The 11,743-nt window shown below is 40.6% G+C and overlaps 1 protein-coding gene across 3 annotated transcripts in view; it reads right to left on the bottom strand.

The window, feature by feature from the left end:
- The window catches only part of MED14 (mediator complex subunit 14), an 86,275-nt gene that overhangs the window by 5,757 nt on the left and 68,775 nt on the right, over positions 1-11,743 (bottom strand). For 2 of the 3 annotated variants that reach the window (XM_030806803.1, XM_003271008.3), the window contains 5 exons: positions 11,358-11,489; positions 8,943-9,125; positions 7,547-7,782; positions 4,089-4,268; positions 3,888-3,995 (listed from right to left, as the gene is read on the bottom strand). In XM_030806803.1, the coding sequence (XP_030662663.1) occupies positions 3,888-3,995; positions 4,089-4,268; positions 7,547-7,782; positions 8,943-9,125; positions 11,358-11,489 (839 nt within the window). The remainder of the gene's footprint in view (positions 1-3,887; positions 3,996-4,088; positions 4,269-7,546; positions 7,783-8,942; positions 9,126-11,357; positions 11,490-11,743) is intronic. The other variant, XM_030806804.1, reaches the window with a different exon arrangement.

Below are 11,743 nucleotides of genomic sequence, written 5' to 3'. Positions count from 1 at the left end.
GATTCGGCTTCTGCAAGGTCTCTGACATCTGTTCCCTCCTCTCTATATTCATTGAGGCCACCATGTACAGGGCTTTATTACTTCTTCTGTGCTCCCCTAACAGCTCTTTCCAGTGGCTGCCTCTTCCAGTCCATCCTCATACCACCATCAAACATAGGTCCTACAACACGGTTCTAGTCAAGCTCACAAATGTTCAGTGACATTTAGTGACACATGCTATCCCCCTACCACCCACAACTGAGGACCAACACCTGGCATTCAAGGCCCTTCTTAACTGTGCCAATCTAGACTTCCCAGTCCTGTTCCAACTCTTTGCCTAAACAAACTAGTCAAACTGTGTGAAAGATTTTTAAATTATATCCATCGGTGCTTTTTTAGCCACATAAATATTTACTCCTTTAAAAATTCAAATGGATTTCTTTTTGACATAAATAATGTTTCCTACAGCCTATTAGATCAGAAGCCAAATGTTGAGACTATTAGCAAAAGAACACTGTTGCCCCAATATTTATAGTAAAACGCTAACTAAAAAAAGAGTGAGGTAATTGAAGTTACTCAAATCAACACTAGAAACATTAAAATGAAAAGACCACTGTAAGATTGAAAAAAATACATCAGCTGCCATCTGGATTCCATCTATATACTTTCACAGTATGTATCTCCCCATACAGAGAAGATCAATTATATGATAAATGAGCATCCGAAAAAGTTGGATCCATACCTCCTCATATTTGACACCAAAACAAAGTGAGACTCTGTCTCAAAATAAATAAATAAAAATAGATTAAAAAATTTAAATAATTAAAAAAAGGAATCCAACTGGTATTAGAAAAAAAACTTTGGGAGGATTATTTCAAACTCTGGGAGTGAGAAGAATCTAACAATGATACAAAATCAGGAAAGCTTAAAAACCAATATTGATACATTTCACTATTTAAAAGAAAATTTTGCATAGCTAAACCTACTAAAAGTCAAGTCAAAACACAAATGAAAAATGAAGAAAAAATATTTACAATGAATATCCCAAGGGGCTAACTTCGCTAATGTACATACCCAATTCCTACAAATCAAAAGACCTACAAATCCACAAATCAGAAAGACCCAAAGTCTAAAGACTGATAAAACTGTTGACAAGGATGTGGGAAAAAGCCAGTACTCTCATTGCTGGTGGGAATATAAACTGGCATAACCTCTATGGAGAACAATTTGGCAAAATCTACCAAAATTACAATTACATATATCCTCCGACCCAGCAATTCTACAGGTATACTGGCACACATCCATAAAAACGCTCTTTATTGTGGCACTGTTTGCAACGGCAAAATATCAGAAGAAACCAAAATGGCCAACAAGTTGGGACTACTCAGCAATTTTAATACATTCATCTAACGAAATACTAAGCTTTGTTAAACAACACAAAACAAAGACATCCTTTATATACTGATATGGAAAGATCTCCAAGATTTGTTCAGTTGAATAAAGCAAGATGCTCCTCCATTTCAAGCAATATGCCAGGTTAGATATCCTGGAAATCACATCCACCACAAACACTAAAAATACTGGGGGTGGAAAGGCATCTTTTTTTTTTTAATTTTTGAGATGGAGTCTTGCTCTGTCACCCAGGCTGGAGTGCAATGGCGTGATCTCGGCTCACTGCAGCCTCTGCCTTCTCGGTTCAAGCGATTCTCCTGCCTCAGCCTCCTGTGTAGCTGGGATTACAGGTTCCCGTCACCACACCTGGCTAATTCTTTGTATTTTTAGTAGAGATGGAGTTTCGCCATGTTGGCCAGGCTGGTCTCAAACTCCCAACCTCACGTGATCCACCTGCCTTGGCCTCCCAAAGTGCTGGGATTACAGGTATGAGCCCCCACGCCCAGCCAAAGGCCATCTTTTTAAATGCTATTATGCATTGAATTGCGCACCTGAAAAAGACATGAAGTCCTAACCCCCAGCACCCATGAATATGATCTTATCTGAAAACCAGGTCTTTGGGGATGTAATCAAATTAAGATGAGGTCATTAGAATGGTCCCTAATCCAGTATGACTGTTGTCCTTTATAAGAAGAGAAGAGACACAGGCAGACACATACACAGAGAGAATACCATGTGATGACAGAGGCAGAGGTTGCAGCAGCTAAGGAATACCAAAGACCGCTGGAACCACCTGAAGCTAAGAGAAACGCATGGAACAGATTTAACCCTAGAGTCTTCAGAGAGCATGGCCCTGCTGACCCCTTGATTTAGGATTTCTGGCCTCCAGAACTGTGAGAGAATAAACTCCTATTGTTTTAAGCCACTCAGCTTGCCATAATTTGTTGTGGCAACCCTAGAAAACTAACACGAATGCAGACTGAGCTATGCAGAAACTAAGGGAAATCCCGCAAGGGCCAACAACAAATCAAGAACAGATATTCAGTGCTCTGAAGGCAGCTGCTGCCCATGGAGCATCCTGCTGTCTCTTACTTTGCACTTCAGATTGACTGATTGATTTGATTGATTTTTTTGGAGATGGAGTCTCACTCGGTTGTCCAGGTTGGAGTGCAGTGGCATGATCTTGGCTCACTGCAACCTCTGCCTCCTGGGTTCAAGCGATTCTCCTGCCTCAGCCTCCCAAGTAGTTGGGACTACAGGCATGTGCCACCACGCCTGGCTAATTTTTTTGTATTTTTAGTAGAGACGAGGTTTCACCATGTTGCCCAAGCTGGTCTGGAACTCCTGAGCTCAGGCAATCGGCCCGCCTCGGCCTTCCGAAGTGCTAGGATTACAGGCGTGAGCCACCGTGCACAGCCTTTTTTTGAGACAGTCTCACTCCATCACCCAAGCTGGAGTGCAGTGGCACGATCTCGGCTCACTGCAACCTCCGCCTCCCGGGTTCAAGCTATTTTTCTGCCTCAGCCTCCCAAGTAGCTGGGACTACAGGCCATGCCACCATGCCTAGCTAATTTTTCAGTATTTTTAGTAGAGACAGGGTTTCACCACATTGCCCAGGCTGGTCTCAAGCTCCTGGCTCAGGCAGTCTGCCTGCCTCAGCCTCCCAAAGTACTAGGATTACAGGTGTGAGCCACCGCACCCAGCCTGCACTTTAGTTTTAACAGCTATTCAGGACACAAAGTCTAGGACCAACAAAGGTGAGGAGTCAGATTTTTAAATATTATATGTTATAAATTTATACATAAACCATCTCATAAAAATGGAAAAAAGTACAAAACAGGATGTGTAAATATCATTTCATTTAAAATATTTATAAGAAGGCTGCACACAGTGGCTCACACCTGTAATCCCAGCACTTTGGGAGGCCAAGGTGGGTGGATCACTTGAGACCTGAAGTCTGAGACCAGCCTGAGCAACATGGTGAAACCCCGTCTCTACCAAAAAAAAAAAAAAAAAAAAAAAAAAAGCCAGGTGTGGTGGCATGCACCTGTAGTCCCAGCTACTCAGGAGGCTGAGGTGGGAGAATCACCTGAGCCCCAGAGGTCGAGGCTGCAGTTAACTGAGATTGCATCACTGCACTCCAGCCTGGGCATCGGAGTGAGACCCTGTCTCAATCAATGTTATTTGCTTTTATGAATGGACCATCTCTAGAAGGAGAGGCAAGCCATGGTAACTCTGGTTGGCCGGAAGACAGTTGGACAGGGATGGAGGGGACAGGGATAGCTAGACAGGAACTGATGGGAAATTTCTCACTATATTATCTTGTTTTAAATTCAGATGATAAAACAGAATTGTGTTACCTATTCAAAGATAAATAAAATTTAAGTTAAAAATTAAGAATTTAAGAGAAAAATAGAAGAAACTACAAAGATGGGTGAAAACCAATAAACACTGCTCCCACCAAGTCTAACCTCCTCAAACCAACCTTGCTAGAAATGTGTATCTCTGTAACTTACCAGCTCCAGCTTCATAATGTGCACACAATCCCTGAGGATGTGTGTAGGAGCTCCTAATAGCTTGGTGAAGGCTATTAACGTATTAGCTTTAAATGGTGGTCCTGCAACCTACAGAGATAAATACAGCAAGTTACTCTTCATTCTACATTAATGCTTCTGTTTCATTAATTATATTCAAATTATGCACTATTAAACACATACTCTTGTTTCAAAGAATTTCTCCAAAACTTGAAGTTCATCAGGTTTCCACTGTCCTGCATTTTCAGGTGTCACTTTTAGCTGAAGCGTTTGGTTGGTTTTGGGACTAAGGGCTACTCTGCATTTCAGTGCATCAGTCTTAAACATGATCACTCCGGGTTCATTAGAATTTATCAGCTGCAGCTACAAAACAAGGACACATCAAATTAACATGTAAGTCAAAGAGAAAATGAAGATGTTACTGAGAGAATTGTTCCAAAAGGAAAACCACTAAGTTGATACCTATTCCAAAACAAAGGCACCTACAGCATTGAGCATCAACTGCTGCCAACACTGCAAAAAGAGATGTGATCAGACATTATGTGCCTCTTGATGGAAGAACATAACTCTACCTATGAAGTATTCTTGCAAAACAACATCAAAAAACTTGAGCCTGAATTCATGCAGTAGTTTGATCCAGAGGACTGACCAATGTGATAGAAAACATAGGGATCAAAAAAATACGAAGTGATTCCAAATTGTATAAGGATAAAGAAGGAGAACTAGATGGGGGAACCAAAAGTTTGAAGGGGACTTAGAAAAACCTATTTCAGTTCTGATTCAAGGTGTAAAAAATGAGACAACCTGGGAAATCTGGGTATTAACTAGATATGTGATAAAGAAATTTTTTTTTTAGGTATGAGAATGGTGCAGGTTTTGTTTTTTGTTTTAAGAGTCCACACCTTTTAGAGACATATGCAAACATTTTTATGCAAGAAATTATGTCTGAGATTTGCTGTGAAAATCTGGGGGGAGGAGTTCTAGATGAAACAATACTGATATTAGTTAACTGTTGGAGGTGGGTGATGAGAGTACAGAAGTTCATTATACTATTCTACTTCTGTATATGCTGAACATTTTCCACAATATTTTTTTTTAAAGTGGCACATTAGAAAAAAAGAAGACAGAGTACAATTACAAAGAGTTAGATCTGGATTAGGCTCTTATTCTAGCCCAGGGATTGACAAACTTTTTCTGTAAAGTGTTATATAGAAAAAGTTGCAGGTTTTATGCACTATATGGTCTCTGTCACAATTATTCAATGTTGTCATCACAGCTGAAAGCAGCTATAGACAATACATAAATGAACAGGTGTGGCTGTGTTCCAATAAAACTTTATTTACAAAAACAGGTGGTGAGAAGGACATAGCACCAGGGGTCGTAGTTTACTGACCCGTTTTAGCAGAGTATGTTGATTATGCAGCTGAGCAAAATGAGGCCAAAGAGCTGAAAGCTTACATAGATGGTAAGTGGCATAGCTGAGGCTAGATCCCAGGTCTGATGATTACCATTTTGAGTGCTAATTTTATTTTATTTTATTATTTTTCTTTCTTTTCTTTTGAATGCTTATTCAAAAACGTTTCCCCACCAAATCTTAGTATGAAGGTTGCAAAATGGCTTTACACTAAGCATGGAGTGAATATTTTAAACATTCACCATTTTTAATTCTTTTTTTATTTTTTGAGACGGAGTCTCGCTCTGTTGCCCAGGCTGGAGTGCAGTGTCACGATCTCGGCTCACTGCAACCTCTGTCTCCCAGGTTCAAGCGATTCTCCTGCCTCAGTCTCCCGAGTAGCTGGAATTACAGGCATGTGCCACGACGCCCAGATAATTTTGTTTGTTTGTTTGTTTGTTTTGAGAGTCTCGCTCTGTCTGCTCAGACTGGAGTGCAGTGTCACAATCTCGGCTCACTGCAACCTCTGCCTCCCGGGTTCAAATTATTCTCATGCCTCAGCCACCCAAGTAGCTGGGATTACAGGCGTGCGCCACCACACCCGGCTAATTTTTGTGTTTCTAATAGAGATGGGGTTTCACCATGTTGGCCAGGCTGGTCTCGAACTCCCGGGCCCAAGTGATCCGCCTACCTCGGCCTCCCAAAGTGCTGGGATTACAGGCATGAGCCACCGTGCCTGGCCTTGTATTTTCAGTAGAGATGGGGTGTCGCCATGTTGGCCAGGCTGGTCTCAAACTCCTGACCTCAAGTGATCCGCCCGCTTCAGTCTCCCAAAGTGCTGGGATTACAGACATGATCCACTGTGCCCGGCCTAAACATTCACCATTTTGACTACCTCATTAATACATGCATCTACCAATAATAACAGTAATTATAAATAATGAAAATGCCAAGACAGTATATTAAGGGCTTTACATGAAATATCTCAAATTCCCACAACTGTTATCAGTTAGGTAAATACTATTATCTGAAGAAATTTGCCTAAGCACACATTAGCAGGTAGTATGGCTGGCTACAAACCCAGGCAGCCTGACTCTAGAACTGGTGCTCTCAATTATAAATTATCTCCTAAGCCTATCAGCATAGGATAAATTAGAAGTCTTTTTTCTTTTTTTTTTTAGAAGTCTTTTTTCTACAAGAGTTTTTAAAAATTCAATTGTTCATTTATTTATTTATTTATGAGACACAGTCTTACTCTGTTGCCCACGCAATCTTGGCTCACTGCAACCTCCGCCTCCCAGGTTCAAGCAATTCTCCTGCCTCAACCTCCCATATAGCTGGGATGCCTGGCTAATTTTTGTATTTTTTAGTAGACGACGGGGGTTTCATCATGTTGCCCAGGCTGGTCTTGAACTCCTGACCTCAAGAGATCTGCCCACCTCAGCCTCTCAAAGTGCTGCGATTACAGGCATGAGCCACTGTGCCTGTCCTGTTCACATATTTAAAAAGAAGCTTTTGTCCTTCTAACTATAAATAATTTTCTTCAAAATTTTTTTTCTCTTTTTATTTTTTTACAGACAGGGTCTCATTCGATCACCCAGGATAAAGTGCAGCACATGATCACAGCTCACCGTAACCTAGAACTCCTGGTCTCAAGCAATCCTATCCTCCTGCCTCAACCTCCCAAGTAGCTAGGACTACAGGTGCATGCCTGCTAATTTTTTAAATTTTTTGTAGAGAGAGGGTCTTGCTATATTGCCTATGGTGGTCTGGAACTCTTGGGCTCAGTGATCCTCCTGCCTCAGCCTTCCAAAGTGCTGGGATTACAGGTATAAGCTACCACACCCAGCCAATTATTTTATTTCAATAAAGACTCAGAGTCAAAATCAGCTTGCCCGCACGGGCACTCCAGAAGGCAAATAATTACTGGTATGCTATTCTCTGCAAGGCCAGATCCTGTGCGCACCGGTCCTGTGTGCTGCAGAAACCTATCTCCAGGTCCATATTAGCCACATAACATAGAAGCCACAGCACAGCAAACTGTATAATGCAGAAATATGTTAACATAGAATGGAAAACAATGGAGTCCATTTTTAATGCCAGGTTAGGGTGAAAAGCATAATTCTAACAAGCTTGTTAAAGGAGGGAAGGTGAAGGAATGTCACATTAGTTCAGATCCTATCCTGCAGGACAATTTAGCATTTTACCCTTAACAATCACCACTTAGAAGGTCACTAGGTACCCATACCGTTTCTTGTTGAATAATTCTTTGAAGATGTCGTCTCATGATGACTGATCCAAGGAATCTCTCAAGTGGAGAACAAAGGTAACTACCTGCCAGGCCGGGCACAAGGCCCGGAGTTGGAGAGGGCAGCAGTAAAATGTTCAAGGCACTGTGAGTGAGGATGGTAGGTATGGATGCCGCCCAAGAGCGCTGAGGTAGTTTACGAGGTGGAGGCATGTTTGTTGGCATTGTCTGAGAACCTTTTGGGAAGGAAAACATGTTATGTCATTTACAAATACATACTATCTCACTGCTTCCTGTTTTGCTTTCATCATAAATCTTTGATGTTCTAAATCATTCTGTACTGTTTTAGTTACTCCTTGTGGTGTAACAATCATATATTAACAACCTGTTAGCAAAAACGGCCACTATTTTTCTCCTTCTTGTATCCAGGCCCCTTGCAATGTGACTTTGCAGCAACTCCTTTAAGGGGTGGACTCTATTTCTCCACCTGAAACCTGGCTGGCTTAGTGACTTGCTTCTGACCAACAGAATGTGGTGGAAGTGACACTGGGCTAGTTGTAGGCCTCAGCTTCTACTCCCTGCCTTAAAATCCTGTTGAGTCACCATGTGAACAAGCCTCAGATCAAGTGTGAAACCACACAAAGCAGAGAGAAACCTTGCCATCTGAGGCCATCTTAGATCAGCTAGTACAAAACCAACCCAGCAGCTGACTACAGACATATGCGTGAGCTGCCCAGCAGAGTCTGAAGGAATCACTCAGCTGTGCTTAGCCTAAACTGCCAACCTGCAGAATTGTGAACCAATATATAACAATCATATATTGTTTTAAGCCACTAAATGTTATGTAGCAAAAGCTAACCAATAAATGTGTACAATTCTCTTCTCTGTTATTATGTGTGATATTGTGAAATATATATTTGGTCTTTGTCCTAGCTCCTGGCATACAAATCCTAAAATTTTTGGAATCTTCAAAGTGGTTAAGTGTCCTTTTGTATGCTAATGAGATGGCTGATGGCTGGCAGCCCTTAGGTAGCTTCAGGAAGGGGGCTGATCACAGGAAAGACAAGGCACGATTAGAGGGTTGGTAGTTTCAGCCCCATCCCAAAGTTGATCACCAGTGGCCAGTGATTTAATCAAGAATGCCTACGTGATGAAGCTTCCATAAAAACCCAAAAGGACAGAGTTTGGAGAACTTCCAGATAGCCAAACATGTGGAGGCTCACAGAGGGCATGGAAACTCCACTCCCTTTATGCATCTCTTCATCTGCATCCTTTGTAATATCCTTTAAGTATCCTCTCTCAAAAAGTAGGTCATGACTTTCAAATGTGAGGATGCAACAAAATAGGTCACTTTGGGTTATACTAAAAAAGAACATAAAAATGTTGATATACTCACTTGTTCCAGCTCGAGGGGAATGAGAAGCATCTGGAACTGGAGAATGTAGTGAGGGGTTGGCTGGTGACATTCCAGGCATGCGTGCTGCTGGTGAGGGGCCGGACACTTGAGGAGATCCTGGCCAGTTCCCTGCTCGTCCACTTGGTGACACCATAGTGTACGGGGAACTAGGGTCAAGAGTTCCTATAAAAAAGGTAAACAAATGATTCTCAAAACCTATATTTTAATAACTGAAAATTATTTGACAGCATTCAAATCTTTACATAGTAATAATTTTATTTTTTCTTCCAATAAGATGTTTCACTGAAGCTTGATGTGTGTTAACATGTCATGCCTGAATCTCTATTTTGTGTAAGGTACTTTTTAACATGATACAAAAATTAGAAAAATATAAAGATTAAGAGACGATAAAATTTACCTTCACACAAGCTTCAATGTATGTAATATGTAACAATGTATGCTACTATATGCATTAAAATATTAAGCAAACAATCTCAGAGTTCCTTTAAAGGCAGAAATATTATATTTTTAAACCAACTTTGACAAACTATATTTTCATTCTACTCCAAGTAGAATGAGGAGAAGGAAATTTTCCATATTCTTTATTTAGGCTACGTTGACTAAGAAATGAACCAAGACTCAAGTTTTGAAAGCAGTGACTTCCTGAACAATTTGATATTTAAATTTCATCCTCCATTGGTATCTACGAAGATATTCAAAAATAAAAAATAAATAAATTTCATCCTCCAGATATCTTCAACATATTATTATATCCCTCTGTAACCAAATGACAAACTGAAAAAATATTTTTACCATGTATATGTCAGAGAGTAAATGGTCTTTACTTAGGTCTTACAAATGGGCAAGAAAAAACACAAGAACATATAGGCAAAGCATATATAACTGGGAGGTATAAAATAAGAAACACCAAAGACCAGCCAGGCACGGTGGCTCACACTTGTAATCCCAGCACTTTGGAAGGCTGAGGTGGGTGGATTGCTTGAGTCCAGGAGTTCGAGACCAGCCTGGGAAACACGGCAAAACCCCATCTCTACAAAAAAACACAAAAACTAGCCAGGCGTGGTGGTGCACATCTGTAGTCCCAGCTACTTTGCTGGGGAGGAGGTTCAGGCAGGAGGATCACTTGAACTTGAGAAGCCGAGGTTGCAGTGCACTGAGACTGCACCCCTGCACTCCAGCCTGGGTAACAGAGTGAGACTGTCTCAAAAAGCAAAACAAAACAAAAACAAAAAAACCAAAGACCAACCAAAAAAGGGTTCAATTTTCTTCACTAATAAAGAAATACATTAAACAATAAGATACCATTTTTCACCTATGAAAATGGCCAGGGTCTTTAAAATACGTAATACTCCCTGCTGGTGATGATGCAGGATAACAGACATTCTTGTATGATGGTATGGGAAACGGTACAGCCTTTCAGATGAGCAGTTATATGTTTCGAAAGCTTTAGAATTTCTCAAATCCCTTGATACAACAATTCCACTTCTGGAACTTACTTAAGGAAATAATCATGGATATGAGCACAGATGGCACCATTTTTAATTGTGAAAAAATGGAAACATTCTAAACATATAACAATAGAAGAGCAGTTAAGTCATGGTATGCCCAGACAAGGGGATATTATTACGCCATATGGTATGATGATGTGGAGTTTTTAATAACAGAAATATTCCCACAAATATTAATAGTAAAAACTAAAATCCCAGGTGCTACACAGCTTAAAAACTGAGGAACCTGTTTATGTTCTATGGTATCATACTCATGATCTATTAAGTGAAAAAAAGGCACTGAACACTGTAAAGTATGCTGTCGTGTGTGTAAAGGAGAGGGGAAAGAACACTTGCATGTATTTGCTTGTGTATGCATAAAACAGCTCTGTAAGAATATCTACATGTTTCTGGGAAGAGGAACTAGGTGGTTGGTGGAATAAAAAGGAAACATTTCATTGACTACCTGCTCTATTTTTTATCTAGTTGAATCAATTTAAAATTTTTGAGTTAAAAAGTTAAAAAATTCAAGTCTCAAAACAATTCATATGTTAGGGTACCCATTGTCGGGGGCAAGGGCAGGTATTTGAGGGGGGAGACAAGCAGCTGGGTAGAGAGCAAGTGAGAATGACAGAAACATGAGAGGGCAGGCAAGCAGGGCATGTGTGACAGGAAGGGCAAGGCAGAGCAACGGAGACAGCAAGGGAGAGTCCAAGGCAGAGACAAACTCACTGCTCGTTACCTCTGTGTGGTGGGATTAGATAAATTTGATATTCTTTTTGCTTGAGCAATATTTTTGCTACTTCCTCAATAAACAAGTATTAATTTTGCAATGAAAAATTTACTCAACAAAAATTATTTTCACATCAAGCTCTTATGCTATATCGATTTCCATTTACGGACTCACCATGTGGACTAGCAAAACTGGCCCCTGGTCCTATTGAGATTCCATGCGAGGATGGGGGAGGAGTTGGAACAAATGACGCTGGTGATGGGGCTCTCAAAGCCCCACTGGGGGAGCTGGCAGCATGCAGATTTCCTAATAAAGGAAAATAATTACAGATAATCTTGCAGGACACATTTTATGTCCTGTCCAAGGACCCCAAGTTAAAAATCTCCCTACAAACTAAAGAAACAAGTAGTATAGCTCCCACATATATAACACAGAGAAAAACTGGCAAGATTTCATTATCGAAAGAGAGTGTTCAATTCCATGGGCCCAAATTCTAGCTCTTATATTGACTAATTAAAAAAAAAAAAATCCGGTGTACTTTTTATTCAGTTACTCGTTCA

The sequence above is a fragment of the Nomascus leucogenys genome, chromosome X, assembly GCF_006542625.1.
Source record: "Nomascus leucogenys isolate Asia chromosome X, Asia_NLE_v1, whole genome shotgun sequence".
NCBI lineage: Eukaryota > Metazoa > Chordata > Mammalia > Primates > Hylobatidae > Nomascus > Nomascus leucogenys.
The sequence above is the reverse complement of the archived record's forward strand: the minus strand, read 5'-3'. Positions and strand labels throughout refer to the sequence as shown.